The sequence below is a fragment of the Vicugna pacos genome, chromosome 34 (genome assembly GCF_048564905.1).
Source record: "Vicugna pacos chromosome 34, VicPac4, whole genome shotgun sequence".
NCBI classification, from domain to species: domain Eukaryota; kingdom Metazoa; phylum Chordata; class Mammalia; order Artiodactyla; family Camelidae; genus Vicugna; species Vicugna pacos.
The window spans coordinates 11937501-11953821 of NC_133020.1; the positions used below are offsets into that span (position 1 = coordinate 11937501).

A 16321-nucleotide genomic window follows, 5' to 3' on the forward strand; every position below is an offset into this window, starting at 1 on the left:
CCTTTTAGAGGGAGAAGAAAGCAAACAACATACTATTTTATTACAAGCCTTTAAAAAAGGGAAGGGATAAAAACAAGTCATCAGTGATGTACCTTTATTTTCTAGGAAGAGAAGCAGAATTTAGCCTAAATATTCACCAGGGCTGGGGTGGGGGTGTGTTGATTCTTTTTAAAACTAGAACTAGATTAAAACTGGTGTTGCTGAGAAGGAAAAAAAAAAGTTTTGTGGAGTTCAACAATTGAGTCTTTCTTGGCCCTTAAAACATTTCAGCCAGTGTCATTCAAATCTGGACTGTTTTTAAGCTTGACCTCTGACAGGGCTTTTTAAAATCTTGTGGGGATGCTCTGATAGTTGCCAAAAAGAGAGGATGACTTTGAAGTTTGAAAACTTGGAAAAATAATAAGAGATGTTAAAGCTGCCATGGCCTTTACAGATGCAAAGGAAAGTTAAGAGGAGAGGAGGTTGGAGAGAATGGGACCTATTTCTAGGGGGAAAAAAAAGAAAAAGAAAAGAAATCTGTCAAGGCCTCTAAAACAAGCCTAACTGGGCAGTCATAGTGAAGACACTCAATGACCCTTTGACCAAGTTAGTCTTAAAAACGTGTTTCTCGGTGCTCTTGGGTGTTTTCCACTCCAGTGTGTAAATTTCAAATTGGAAGGAATTAAAGTAGTGGCAGGCAGTGTTCAGTGAGGGTGGGAGGGGATTCAGTATTGGTACATGGGGAGCAAGTTCACAGTTTGGTTCTTGGACCCCAGGAGGAAGGGAGGAAGGCCAGAGTGGCATCGCGGGACCCCACTCCTGTGGCAGACCTGCCCTGCGGAGCAGCGACTTTAGAGAGTTCATTGATGGAAGTCGGAGCCCGGGCGACAGCAGCCACCCCCAGACATTTCTTAAAGGGGAGGGTTCTGTGCTTTCCCAGTGTATTCTGGTAGCATTTTGATTCCCTTGCTTTTATTTTAATTTCCATAATTGGCAGCTTCATCGCTGGCTTTGGGAGGCAGTTTGCTTTCAACGTGACCACCTATTCCAAAATGCCCCGGTTATTTTAAGGACCCTACCCTTCTCCTCCGGAGCTCTTTCGCAGGACTTCTTTTGGACGGGTCCAGGAGGTAGGGTCCTTCCCCGAGTCGACTCCCGCAGAGGTCACTTTTTTGTGTGCGCGGGGTCGTAACATATGCGTGTGGTTGTGCTGACTGCACTCGCAGGCTTGTAAATGTTCACCCTGGGAAATTAGCAACAAAGCCCGATCTGTCTTGCGGCTGCTTTGCACTTTCCGAGGGCGGCTGTACTTGACTGAGCTGCAGAACAGGCACACGAGAGCGAGCGAGGGAGCCAGCGAGAGAGGGAGGGAGAGAAGGAAAGGAGAGAAGAGGGGAGGGGTGGGGGCGAGAGGTAAATAGTCTTAAATCGGAAGGGAGCTGCTTCTCTGTGGTCTTGACAAGCGCTGCCTGGGCTCCGCCGGCTCAGTCATAACTGAGTGACCTTTTCTTTGGCTGTATTATGTCTGGCTGGGAAAGGATTGCATTTTGCAGCTGAGAGCCGGGGCTTCCTTCAGCTCGGCTCCTCGCGTGCTGCTGGGGTAAGTTGTCTGGAGCCAGGACGGAGAGAGACAGCCTCGGACTGCAGTTGCCTAAAAGGAGGACACCTGTGGCTCAGATGCGGTCAACACCATTACTTGGCGGATCCTGGAGGACCTCATTATTTTAAACTTAAAAAATAGAGATTTCCCTCCCCCCCTCTTTTTTTTTTTTCAAACAATGCTTCTTTTTGACCTTTCCCAAGGAGAAGCGCTACAAAGCAGCCACTGTGCTTTCTGAACGGCCTCCCCCTGGATCGCTTAATTGAGAAGGTAAGTGCAGCAACTGGGTGCACACGCGGCGGCTTATTTGTGGTGTGTGTGTGTCTGCGGGTGCGCGCGTGCGTGTGCGGATGTGGGTATTTTTTTTTTCCTTCCCCAGCCTCTCCTAATGAGGCATAAACTGGCGCTGCAGTCCAGCTCCGCACTGCAACTTTCACTCGGGCTGCAGCTCTGCTGAGACGGTTTTGTTTAAATCATGTGAGACTTCATTATTTTTATGATGAAACATGAAATAGATGCAGGCGGAAGATGTTGATGGAAGGAAGGAGAGCCGAGCGGCTGCGGCGCGGAACGTCTCAAGTACGACTCGAGTGGGTAATAGTCAAAGTTCACGAAGGAACTGCAGCATATCCACACCCCCGAGTCCCGGGGAGAGACGGGCAGGGAGAGTTTGGAACGAGGCGACGTTCGCTCGGCCCGGGCCGTAGCAAGGGAATTCTGTCTTCGGTGGGTTCCGGACCGCCCCTCCCCTTACTGGGGGGATTCCTCAGCCCCCTCCCCCAAGAGTTGAAATGACCACCTTTGGGTTCGTGTGGCCACTTCTGCCTCCCCTCGCTCTGCCGTAGTAACAAAACGATGTTCCTACGAGGTGGGAAAGTGACCATCTGCGGGGCAGGGGGAGACGGGGGAGAAGTGGCGACCCGAGAGCGGTTCCGTGGAGCCAGGTGCCTCTGCCCTAGGTTGAGATTCAAACTGATGCGGCACATTTTTACGGGGGCTACCCAGCTAGCTGTTATGAAATACAAGTCAGATTTATGATCTTTCTCATATTGAACATGATATGCTATGCTGACGCTGCATGTGACAGTTTAATCAAATCCATTTGTTACCACGAAGCTAAAAGGGGCCGCTGGGATTTTCGGATTACGGGCAGAGTTAGGGAAGCATGTGGCTTTGTCATTCGCCATCATTTTGCACACTGCCACACTGCGAGGGGGCTCTGTGTGTGCGCGGTGTCTCGTCTGGCCGCCCTCGTCCCTTCCCCCACCCCCCGCCGCCGCTCCGACCCGCTCCCAAAGTGGCTTCACAATAGTCGGTCCTCGGCGGTGTAGGCTGCGCACCAGGTCCGCACTTGAGCTAAATCCGAGAGGCCCCCTTCCACTTCCACCTCTGGGCTGGGTGCTCAATGCGAAGCTGCGGCAACTCAGGCACGCCTAAGTCAACTCATGCAGAAAAAGGAGAAAAGTTTTGGTAAGGTTACGATCTATCATAGATGCACTTTGCCGGCGCTCGGCACTCTGGGCTGCTCAGAAGCCTTCCTGCTCTTCTGTTGCTTTTGTGTCTCTCGAAAAGATCCGAAATATTATTGTTGTAACTGCTTTGAAAGACTGCTGCTTAAACCAATTAATCTTGCTAGGTGCAACAAATACTGCTACATTCTTTGCAAATCATCCCTGTGTGGCTGCAAAGACACAACCACAAAGGGCTGGAGCATAAACTCCTCAAGGGATTCTTTGTTAGAGTGTATGTATGTTTCTTATTTTTTTTTTTTATTTTGCATGTGAGCTGCATCAAAATTGAACTCAGTCTTGCAAATCTCTTGTTGGCCTTTGCCAAGCACTAGCACTTTGCTGCCATGGTAACTGTAATTAAACTGATAAGAGTGGAAAAATGTCAGTATCTCTGAGCCTTGCAGCTGCATTGGAGAAAAAGGGAATCAAATTGGTTCCCAGCTCCATTGCTCAAAAAGGGAAGGGGGGTGGTGGAAGGATGGGGAGGGGGGTTGGGAGTTGAAGGGGCAGAACAGAGTTAAGCAGCTCCAGTGCCTGAGATCTGGGGACATCTATTTGCATTGTTGTCCCTTAGGGGGCTGCAGCCTGTAGGGATGCTCTGGGCCAGTGAACAGAGAGAAACAAGCTTTTAGGCCCAATCCAGTTGTCCAATCGAGGAGGGGTGGGGGGGTGCCGGGGAGAGGATGAAGATGGGCAGGAGGAGAGAAAATCTTTTGTTTGGTACCACTTGGCAATCGAATGGCCGGTGTTGGCCAAATTCTTTTAATCTGTGTCACTGCTCCCAGCTGCAGAACCTGCATTCCCATTTTAGCATCTTCCTGAGGCACCTCATCTTTGCCAACCCCCTTTATGTCTCCCCTCTTCCTGTTCCTTCTCCCAAATCGTTCTCTGCGAAATCTTCCGACGGGGACAAAGTGTTTTCCATTCACTCTGTGTAGTTCGTCCAAAAATATAAAAAACGGTGTGTCTAAGTGCTGCAAATCTTTTATGATGATTATTTTTTCAAGCCCCTGTGTGTTGTGGAGTTGTGGTTACTTTGTTGTGTTAACTACTGAAGCTGAGACTGCGCGGATGAATGGCACAGAACAAGGGCACATAATGGAGGCAATCAACCGTTAGGCCGCCTCACAATGCAATCCAGGCAATTAAAAGCTCACCAGAGTTTAAATGAAATGGTTCTCCTCATTTCTGCACACCGCACTGCACAGGCTATTATTTATGTCTTTTTTTTTAATTATGATTTCCCTTAAACTGTCAAATAACTCAGAATGGCAGGGTCTCAGAGGCAATAAGAATTTCCCTTGGAACAATTTACATGCCAATCTAAAACTAGTTATGAGGCCTGATGGGCTGTAAGCAACTTGTGAAATGTTTCTCGGCTCCGAACACATAACTCGACCCAGACATCTTCTGCTGGGTGGCGGAGGAAGGCTGTTGACTGCTTTATGCCTGTTAGGTCCCTGGCAACGTGGTGACTGCAACATAGTTATTTTTCTGGAACTGTGAACTTGCGTCCTGCTTGTAGTGAAGAGATTTCCTCTTCAAGAGAAATGTGATGATGTCCCCTGCAAGGAGGTACCAGGATGGAGCGTAAAATACCCAACTCCTCTTGACACCCAAGGCCAAACAGAATGTAAGAGTTTCAAATATTAATTGGCCTCTGAGTGCTAAGTGGAAATACCAGCACAACAAAAACATTTGGTGAAGACAAGCAGGGTAGGTGACTTGTGCCAAATGTTGGTATCCCGTCTTGGTTGCAAAGCATTTGGACTAAAGATAGCTGACCTTTCGCTCTTGATGGTGGTAAGACAACTCAGAGAAATAAAGCTGAGCTGCAACTAAGAAGGGTTTTGACCCCCCCCCCCCCACAAATTCAGCTCGGTGTTATAAAAAAAAATAGTCTCAAAAAGGGGATAATTAGAATAGTCATTCTTAATATGTCTCTAGATGTTTTCAATAAGGAAATCCAGAATGTCATTTAGTAAATCACAGCTTCTCCCTCCCACCAGGTAGATGGTTTAGAGACACTTGGGTATGTTCTATACTGGAATGAATGGGATTCATTCCTTGCGGAACCCTGCCAGGTGCTGGTAACTAGTTCTGATCGAAGAAACTTCATTTATTAGAAGTTCTAGAGAGTGAGATTCATCAGAGCCATCAAGAGTGATGATTAATCTACACTAGCCCCCTTAGCTCGTTCAAAGAGAAGGAACAGAAAGCAGGCTCTAGGAGTACCACCTGCTCTCCTGTACAAATCCAGCTGCTGGTCTGCTGCTCCGACAACCACAGCGCTGCATCTCACACCCGAAGAGCATCTCTCCTGATGCCTCGCTGCGATTCCCTGCTCCATCACTTCACCAGAGAAGTTTTTTTTTTTTCTAATGGAAGTTCAACATCACAGCACTGTTAAGATGAAATTCATGTATTATTTGTAGCTCAAACAGTTATTTTGCTGTAAAGGTGCTGTTCCTTGATGTCCCTTATCAGTGTGATTAAGAAAGAAAAAGATGATGGAGAATGGAGGGGAGGGCTGCGTCACCAGGCACCAGAGGAAACTGATGAAGGGTGAGCTATTTTGGAGCAGGAAACATGCAGAAACTGCTCTAGATTATAGCTTGGCATTCCTTTCTCGAGACTGTTTCGAGTGCAGGCACATTTGGTGTTTTGTGTCCTTCTACGTCCAAGTTTAAAACTTTATGCCTAAGAGCTGAGGCATAATACAGCAGTGGGATCTCTGGACTGTAAGAAGGCCACCAGGTCTAGTGCTTCACGGCCACTCAGCTCTGAGCGAGTCCCTTACCTTCTCTTTCACCTCTGTATCATCATTTGTAAAATGAGGAAACTTGGAATCACTGAGGTCCACAGCCCTATTGCAGCACTTAAAACAAGTTATTTGATAAATAGGAAGCTCTGAATAGCTGGTCCAGCTTTTTAGAAAGCTGAGTGTTTGATATTTAGCAGAGAAGAAGCAACTCAAAGACAAATATCTTTTTCATTGAAAAAAACGTCAGTCAAGTTGTAACACTCACAGAGCCCAGGTGGACTCCTTACTTGTAGTGAAGAAGTATTTCTGAAACACATAAACGTCCCTGTGTCTAGTCTAGGATGTATGTATGTATGTAATATATTTACATATGGATGTTTGTGTAATTTTATATATATTTAGACTTTGCCTTCTGTTGTTTTCTCTTTCCTCTATAAAATAAGTGCATGTTTATGGCAATAAATTACATAATCCTATACTTCAGTGTTATATAAAAGTATGTAGTACATAGTTAGGAAATCTGCCACCAATACGGGCACTGACTGATGCTTGCGAATATAAATGCATTTAAAAATTTTTAGCACAGTGAATACTTTGAAATATCAGAGGCACAGAAGGAAATATTCGGATGCAAACAAGTAACGAAGGATTGGTGAGCTTTTCAGGTAACTGTTCTGTTTGCTTAGGTGCAAACATGTTTAGGTTAGTGCAGCCCTCTAAGGGTGCACTTTGTTTCAACCATCGAGCACATATTAAGTGACATTTTTTAACCAATAAAGAAAAACTCATTTTCATCTCCTACAGACTGTACAGACTAGTTTCTGAAATAGCTTTCTTTTAGATTGTTAGCCATGTTCTCCTATTTTCTCCCGAAAGGAACTTCGCTGTGCGAGGACACTATGAAACGATTTAACATTACTTAACTTTGTGTGTATAACATCAACTTAACCATGTCCAACGTGAATTCATTATTTTTTTTAACCACTTTAGGGGATGTGACTTTCTAAGTGATTTACAAGGACTTAAAAGTTCGAGCCTCTTTGTTTCCAACATTCAGTGTGATTGCAGTCCGGGCCCTCCGAAGTCTTGACCCTCCTGGAAAAAGGCAATATGAAATATTTAACTTGTTGGAGGTCTTTGGACGTCTTCTGAGTCCTTCCTGTAGTCGCAGCTGTCTTTTTCTGTTCTTGTCTTCCTTTAGGTATACAAATGCTCTCAGTCCAGCCAGACACCAAGCCGAAAGGTTGTGCTGGCTGCAACCGAAAGATCAAGGACCGGTATCTTCTAAAGGCACTGGACAAATACTGGCATGAGGACTGCCTGAAGTGTGCCTGCTGCGACTGTCGGTTGGGAGAGGTGGGCTCCACCCTGTACACTAAAGCTAACCTTATCCTTTGTCGCAGAGACTATCTGAGGTAGGAATTAGCCTTGCACACCGGTGATGACTGCATTCCTTGTACAATACTGTTGTAAGTGTATTTTGGGGTTTCATTTCCTTGCTACCAGCTTACATTCCTGAGAGATGTCGACCTGCCAGGTACCTGTCTTGCAAGCGATCGCTTAAGCAATGGGCCAGGAAAGCACACTGTCTACAAGGGTTCCCCTTTGCCTTCCCTGATGCTCCTTCTTGGGGCTAGGTGATTCCCCCTTCCTGTGTGGAAACTGCCAGTTCGTGTGAAGGATGTATTTGGTAGAAATCAGCATACGAGATTTTCATTAGCGCTTAAGTGACAGGGAAAGTCGGGCACAAAGTAATTCCGCGATCTTTCTGTTTTTAGATTTGCTGGAGAAAGTCAGTTTGAAACTCTGAAGTGATAGTAGTATGTTTATGGTACAATTTTGAAAACTTGTTCCAAGTGTAAATACATCTCGCCCCAACCCATGTCATTCCAAGTGATCTTTGCAAAAGAGAGCAGTGAGCGATGAGCAGCCTCAGACTTGCTGGGAGCTTGATGGGAAAATAACAAAGTAAAGACCTCCATCGTTACGGGCGACTGCTAGCCATTCTCCCAATTGTAAACATCTGGGCAGTTGCAGGACAGCGTAGATGTTCTTGCTTCTGAAGCCATGAAGCAGGGGCTAAACAAGTGCGTCCTAGCGTTTAGTCCTCAACATATGGACTAATGGGAAAAATTATTTTGCTTTTCAGGGAACTTGGTGACTTCATTCAGTGGCAGATTACATATATTAATAAAGTAGGATCTATCAAATTAGAGAAATGATATATGGCATCATTTGGGTTTTCATATTTGATACAATTAATCATTTTTCTAGTCTGACGTTAAGTGATTTATTTTGAAATCTCCCCCCCATGACATAAAATTTATCAATCAGCAGTAACTCCCCTGTCATTTCGGGAGGTGTTTTCTAGGAAATTTGGTGCTGCCTCATATCTAACCTAGTTATTTTCAGTCTGATTCAGTTTTTATGTATGAGAACATAGATTTGATGAATAAGAGGGTGAATCCTTTACTGTTCATCAAATTCTCCTCTTTCCCCCTTAGGACGGCTTCCTCTGCCCGCCCCCTGACTAATCAAGACCACTTGTTACTACTTGTCTATGTTCCCAGGGCACAGGGTACCTGTAAGGTGGCAGCAGTGGGAGGGGAGGGGACTGGAGCCCAGCTTTCCCCTAGTTGTGGTGACACCGCTAATCAGAATTAACTTATTCCTATCAGAATTCACTAATCAGAATTCCAGAGTTCTTTTAGACTCTGCAGTCTTTGAGTTTTCCTCTTGGAAATAAAAATTTCTCCTCTGCTCATTGTGAACTAGAGCCTGACTTACATGTAGAGTGTTCGTATTTGCTTTCAGTGATTTGACATTGCTTCCTAGTTTTGCTTTCTCGGTACCAACCAATAGTCATGGGCTTTTGGACTCTGTCTTTGACTTTGAATTTGTTTACAGTTGCAGTATCTCAAGTGGATTCACGTAACAGTTCCGAAACGTGGAGTTTATATATTGTCTGGGCAAGATTAAGGTGTTCTAATAAGCAGTAAAGACAAAAATTAAGTCAAATTGAAAGAGAGCCTCTTGAAATCTCTGGATATTTGAAATCAAAAATACAGATTTGCTGATGAAATGCCTGGGTTGTGAGTGAAGCTGTTTTGCAGTTGTTAGTCTAGTGGAGAGCAAAGAAAGTAACCTTGTTTTGTTTTATTCTTCCTCATGGTAATAAGAGTAACATGTTCAACTGGTACTTGATAGTCTCAAGGAAGTGTATTGCTGAAGGGAGTTTATCTAAATAGTTTTCATCTCAGAAATTCTTTCTCTAAAAGAGTCTGTATGTTTCTTTGGGGATACAACTTTTAGTTAATTTCTGATAGACTCAAACTTTTAATCTTGTTACCTTATTTAAAAAAAAAAATCACACTCTTTCAAATATAAACCCTGGTCCTAATTGCCAATATTTTCATTTCTCAGAGTACAATTTCCTCTTAAATTGGTCATTACCACATTAATGGCCAGTTGTTATGTTAACAGCCTAAGGGTTGTTAACATTTCAAACCAAGTTGTTAACAGCAAGCTTATCCCTTATTTAAACTGAAGGTTTTGTTGTATATAACATGACTTTTTTGGCTAGGAGTAATTCATCAACACTTAAAAATTGCAGAAGGGAAATAGGGGAATGGTATGCATCTAAAACACCGTGTTATGTGTTATATATGCCGCAGATGTGGTGTTTAGTTTTATGTGGAAAGTGTGTTATCTCAGTGAAATTGTGTCTAGGATTAAAAGCGCATGTCTCTGATTGGCAAATTAAAATAGTCCAAATCTGTATGCCAAATAGACAGATACATTCAAGAAAATTTTATTTACAAATTAAATTCTTTGAGGGTGCATATATAGGCATTCAGAAATGCTTACTGGATGCCTGCTGTGTGAGAGGCATCATTTTAGGTACCAGATAGGAAAGAGAGAGGTGCACCTCAAATTGTTACCATCTAATTGTTTATTAATTACACAAAATCTGCAGTATGATCTTTGAACAAGTATTATTCCATGACACTTTCCCCGAGCTTTGAAAATAATTTTTCTCATTTCCCTCTTCATTAAGCACATTTCCTTCTTGTGTTTTGCACAGCCAATGCTTAACCATTTAAGTCCTATTAAAAAGTAGTTTATTGGTTTTCGGGTCTTTGGCTATTACGTAATATCTTTAAGACATAAAAAAAGCCCTAAGTAACTTACAGGTTTATATTTGTCTATCAAAATTATTAGGCATCTAAGTAAGAATATGGAAAATAATAAAGAAAAAATAGTTTACCCGACCAGTAAATTATTGGTTATAGATATTATCCTGGGCCAGATAATTTTTTTTTCATATCGAGAGAAGAGTGAAATATTTTTTGCCAGTTGTATTTAACTTCCTAATTAACTTCTCCATCCAAAACAGAGCACGAGTACAAAAACATTTCTAATGCTGAACAATGAATCTTGAAGTTCTAACATTTTATTTTGCTTTACTCTGAGCAGTGATAGTGATGACATTTTTACAAGTTCTTTGAATGATGAATACAAGAATTTAAATCATAAGATATTTTCTTAGGGCTGTTAAAAACTATTACTGCAGTAAATTTAATTTCTCACACTTTCCCCCCCTCCTTTGAGGCATAATTAGCTATATTTAAGAAAAAGAAAAGAAAAGATTTTTATAGTTCATTACTGAGTTTCAAATCTTAATGGTTCACTTTCCATAACAAGGCTGGAAAATAAAATATGTTTTATTTTTCTGGAGAACATAAGATGCATATGTCTGATGAGAAGAGGATTTGCCAGTTTGTAAGATTGCTCTCCATCTTTGGAAACTCATTAGAAAAGGGAACAGAAAGATTGACTTTTAAAACCTTTTTCTATTAAACAAGCTTTCTGACTTAAACTGTGAAGTCAGTCTACCCATCAATATTTATATTCCAAGACCTAGAAATGTATCTGTTAAAAATGTATCCAAAATATTTATAATTTTTTTTTAAAGTTGAGCTTATGACAAAGTAGACACGGAAGCATCTTTGTACTTTGAACTGAAGAACACGTAAAGTAGATTAGCGACCACTGTGTAAAACTAGCCCAGGTTTAGTGATGGTCTTTACAGGACTGCAGTTACTGCTAAACCTAGCTGTCATTCTGACTGCAGTTTGGAAAATATGAAAAAAGTAGTTAATGTCTAATCAGAGTCTTAGGATTAATATTTTATGTCAAGTGTTAAGGAAACAGAACTAGGAAATACAGCAAAATACTTCTCAACTTGGAGGCAGTATGGAACATCAGAACTTACAGCTTAAGCTTTTGGACCATGCTTGCTTGTTTTTCAGTGGAAGCCTGCAACTCCTTACTTGTATATTTTAAGCATGAAGCCGATAAAGGCTGTATCTTGTATTCTTACCAGAGAATGTACTCAAAGCTGTTTGCTGTGACACTTGCCGCGGAGGCTGCTTATAGCTCTTCCTATATGAGAAACTGAAAACGTCTTCTATAAAATTTAATGCAATTTGCTATTTTTATAGGATGATTTGTTTAAAATGATGGTACTGGGAAAGAGTGATGTTTCATGCTCTACCACAGTGCCAATTAACACAAAGGATTTGAAGCTGCTGTACTGATTGCACATTTTATATGCTTTAATATAATAATACGATTTTAAAATAGAAAATTAAAATTAAATGCTACATAGAGCATTAATCTAGCTGTAACTTTATTTCACACTGATCAAAATCGGTGCTCCTAAATTTTTATATACAGTGAAATTTATATTAGTGAATAATTCTGGTCTTAAAAGTAAATATGAATGTGCTGTTAGTATTATTTTATCTGCCAGCTCATTATACGGATTTTATTTTAATGCTGACTGACGGTGTGCATTCTGTTTTTCCTTCATTATCATCTTTTTAATATTAGGGCAGTTGAAAATATCTTCCCTGGAAAGCAGTACATTATTATTATCTGAAAAAGAACTTTTTATTGTTTTAAATTTAAGGAAATTTAAGCTTTTATATGGAATGAAACTCCTCCCAAATAAACTTTTTTCTACAAGTTTCATTTGTGCTTTCTTAACACTTTATTACAGTCATAACTTTTATGATATTTAAATGTCTAAGCTAATCTTAGTATTATGAAATATTTTGGCATATGAGTGTATTACACTTCATGGCCTGTTAAAAAGACTGCTATATTCCCTGCAAATTATCTTACCTTATTTATAACTTTATAAAAAGTTATAATTTTAAGTCCATTTTTTTCTGTTTATTGTAAGAAAGCATTATTGCATTCTATTTCAAACGTTTTAGACCATCTACCCTTCATGGACCAGTACAAATCGAAAGTGACCATTTTATTTCATACAATACTTTGGGAGAGCGCCCCTCACTTTAGAAAAATTTGTTGGCTTCACATAGACAACCTGAGCAACAACTTCTCTGCAACAATCTCTGTTCAAAATAACCCATCTACTCATAGAATTTCTTAGTTGTAAATTTATCTGCAATCTCTGTCCTTAATTCTGAATGCACCCATTTTCAGTGAATGAGTATTTAATATAAGTAACCAATTTAGTTTTGTGGCTTTTTGTTTTGGTTTGTGTTGCAGACTTGAGATATTGTCACTGAAAATAATCCCCACCAAGAATATTAAAAATACAAAAATTCTTCACACTGTTTCTATCTCTTCACTGTTTTTTTTTAAATCTTTTTATAAAGCATAGAATACTTCAGTCAGAATAGTTTTTACCATGTAAGATGGATAACTTAAACATACCTGACTTAGCAGAAAAATATCCTGTTTCTACAAGTTTATTTAGGATTAAATGCATCTGGAAGAACTACATTTGAGAATTGCCAAAATTGCTTATTTTGTACTTTATAAATACAAAGAACTCTGGGAAAGAATCTCTATTTTTGGTTGCTCTTAGAGTGTATCAAAGTAAGCCAGGACTTCATTTATAAACTCACCATTAACTTCCATTAAGTGACTAATAATAAATTTTAATGCTGTTTTGACTGCATAAACATAATTTATTAAGAAATCTCATTTTTTAAAAAATGCTGAAAGTAGTAATTTTGCAAATGGTTTTGATGAATATATGCATTATAGAACTGTATTATGTAGTTCAGTTTTCTGCTTCACATAAAAATTATATAGCCATAAAGAAGAATTGCACCAACCTCAATGACCATTGTATTTTTTTTTTCATTACACCGTGAGTCACTGAAATCTTATTTTTGTATTTGCTTTGAAAGCATTTTCCAGGTCCTATGAGAATGTCTTCTATTACTCAAAATTACATACTGTAACCTCATCCCAACTTCCAAAAAAAAAAAAAGTTAACATTTCTCGCTTTTATCAATCTTAAAACATGTGAATTGTAAATGGAAGGCAAAATCTTGAAAACAAGGACAGGAAAAATAAAAAGCAATATTCCACCAATCGACCATATCTTTTTAAAACAGCATTTGCATTAGTCATGTTTCTTTAGGCATTTTTCCTTTCCTTTTTAATTTTTTAATCCACTTATATAAGCAAATACTCCCACTGATTCGTGGCACGTCCCTTTTAGGCATCTAAAGAGATGTAGGTGCACATGTGAATGCTGCACATGTAGACATTAGAGTCTCTAAAGCTTCCGAATGAGCATTAACTTTTGTCAGAATTGACTTTCACCAGATCACTGTAATTTGGCAGTCTTTGCAACTTGTAAAATTCGGATACTTGATGTCGGCTCATTTCCCAGTATTGTAAACTATAGCACTGACTTCTTGTTATAGGGCATTCACCATTCTAAGAGGAAAGACAAGTTTTATAATACTGTAGGCGCCTAAATTTATTCCCTTGTGATTTTTATCACCCAATTCCTTTTTTTCTCAGCTCCGATCGAGTTTGATACTGTCTGCTGTATTTCCGTTTCTACCATCGTAACATACCTGTTTTGATGATTAACTGTATGTTCCCCTTTTCGAGGTATTTATAAGAAATTCATTTTGCAGTGGAAGTTACATTGTGAAGCAAGAAATGTGGCATTTAGAGTTTTGTTTCTTACTTTAAAGCAATTTCTTTTGCTTATTGAGGGTTTTTTGCCCATAATATCCATATTAGTGGATAACTTTTCTCTAAATGAATTAGGACCTGAGCATAGCTTTTTATTATATTCATCCAACATATTTACTGTATTATGAACACAGTTAATATATCTCCCGCATCAGTCACTTGTGAATTCACCTGTGCATTTTTGTTTTCTGCCCTAGACTCTCAAAACTTATCAATAGACCTTTTTCTTCTCAACAATATTTTTTTGCAGTTATGTAAAGATTCCAGATCTTTTGCTGAATTCTTTTACTCCACAGTGTTAGTTTTTTCTGATGCAAAAATCTCTAGCTGTGGACTTTACTAGTTTTAAAACAAAATCACACTTGAGATAAATAATCATCTCAGAATAGTTAGATCCCTGATTTGAAGTTGGAAAATTAACATTAAGCTGCATGTATTAAGTTAGGTTCTAACCAGCATGTGTTGTTATGATTCAATGTAATATTAAAAACTCTCCAACTGGGCTACTGGGAAAATAAAAGACTCTTAGGAATTCAAAGATTATTTGCAGAGGAGTACACCAAAGCCATATTTAAGTAAAATTGTTATTACTAATGCAGTAAAGCATCATCTACAGTAAAGCCATCCTATTAATAAAAACAGAAAATCAGTTTCAGTAAACATAAATATCAAATATGACACGGATTAGTAAGGGGGCAGGAAATGTCATAAAATGTGCTAATGATAACATTTAATAGTAATTTAAATACCACCAAGGAAAAATAAATTCCCATTCCATTTATGCTTGTGGAATCCCAATAGGCAACTTCAAGGGAAAAAAGCAAGTTTTAGACATTGTTAGTTTGCTGTTATTTCTGAAAACTTTTAGAACAATGCCATCTTTTTATTACAGCAGTTCGAACAGAGGCACTTGGTATTTTTTAAATGATTTTCTTCTCTTTTTTTTGTTTTTAAAAGATTTTGAAATCTCTTAAATAATATCTTTGGATAGATTGCTCACATTTCACCAAAAAAAAATGGGGTCAAGCCTCTTAACCCTTTAAAATACCTCATGGCAGTGAACGTGATGCTTCTTTTGTGTCTATGGACCACTTAATAAAAATACATTCGGTCAGCTACATGTTAGACCAGATGAGATGAGTGATTAGTACCTGTTCCCTTGCTCGGGTGGATAGGGTGGGGATGGAGAGGTGAATGAAAAAGGAACCACACCTCCTAACACTAAAAATGAGTGTTAGTTTCAACAGGCAGGTTTATCTGTGTTTTACAGGTGAGAAGGTCAACCATACGTATGAACATAATTTTAAAGCCTGTAAGTATTGCATGTGAATCCACTGAGGGGTGTCCGTGCTTTGGGAGACACAAAGAAATAATATGTTACTGAATTGGCTTACAATTTATAAACCAGTATTTTCTGCGGCCATTTATTCGGGGGAAAAAAATGAAAAAGGGTCTGAGCTACAAGAACCCCTTCTTTCTACAACGTGTTCTTGTCGAGTACATGGGATTGGAGTTTGTATTTATGATTACATGCTTTGCTGTCTCTTTAACAGTTTAAAAATGAAACCATTTAGTCACTTAACAAGTATTTGTGTGCCAGTATTTCATTCTTATGAATAATGAATGTAGAATTTTGTATTTCTAATTGATCATATGTAATATATGAATACAAAGTTATTAATATTTTACTATGTAAAGAAGAAGGTAGTCGGGGAAACTGGGAAGAACTTAAGAGCAAGTTATTTTTCAAATTTTTTACAGGTGGTGTGCTCACCATTGTTAAAAAACTAAATAAAATATAAGAAGAGTTTGAGTGGGGTTATATCGCGTGGAACCAGTACAGAGAATGAGAAGAGGTATAGTCAGGAACAGTTAGAAAAAAAATTTAAGAAGGGAGGTTATGAATAATAAGTAAAAATTGTACTCTGTAAAAAAAATCCCTTTGTAAACCAGTAGTCCCATTATAAAAGCTGAGCTTCAAGCTTCATAGTTAAGTTTTAAATGCAGAATAAGACAGAGTTAGCTCTGTAACTTTCACGCTGTTTGTGTACTTTCATCTCTTGCTGCAGATACTGGTAAGTTACCGACAGAGGTACAGTTGACACCCTTGCAAAACACTTAGCATCCTTGCTCCCCACTTTTTCACTCAACAAATATTGTTCTGTATACTCTAGTTACCGTACAAAGCCCTAGGATACAGCTCTGAATAAAACACAGAAATAACTCCTTCCCATGGAGGGGTTATATTCTAGCTGGGGAAACGGATAATCATCAGCAAAATAAATACTGAATACATTAGGAGAGGATAAACACTCCAGAAAAAGTGGAGCAGTGTAAGAGGTTTGCAGAATTTGGATTTATGGACTCCTTTGTGTGTAATGGGGAGGAGACAAGGATAGGGAAAATTCAACAGGGTGGACAGGGACAGCC

At 39.6% G+C, this 16321-nt stretch overlaps 1 protein-coding gene across 12 annotated transcripts in view; it reads left to right on the forward strand.

Moving 5' to 3' along the window:
• The window catches only part of LMO3 (LIM domain only 3), a 212284-nt gene that overhangs the window by 155222 nt on the left and 40741 nt on the right, over window positions 1-16321 (forward strand). For 11 of the 12 annotated variants that reach the window (XM_072954372.1, XM_072954373.1, XM_072954371.1 and 8 more), the window contains one exon: window positions 7056-7269. In XM_072954372.1, coding sequence (XP_072810473.1) covers window positions 7064-7269 — 206 coding nt within the window. In that variant the 5' untranslated portion in view covers window positions 7056-7063. Of the gene's footprint in view, window positions 1-1404; window positions 1850-7055; window positions 7270-16321 lie in introns of those variants that run through there. The other variant, XM_031670638.2, reaches the window with a different exon arrangement.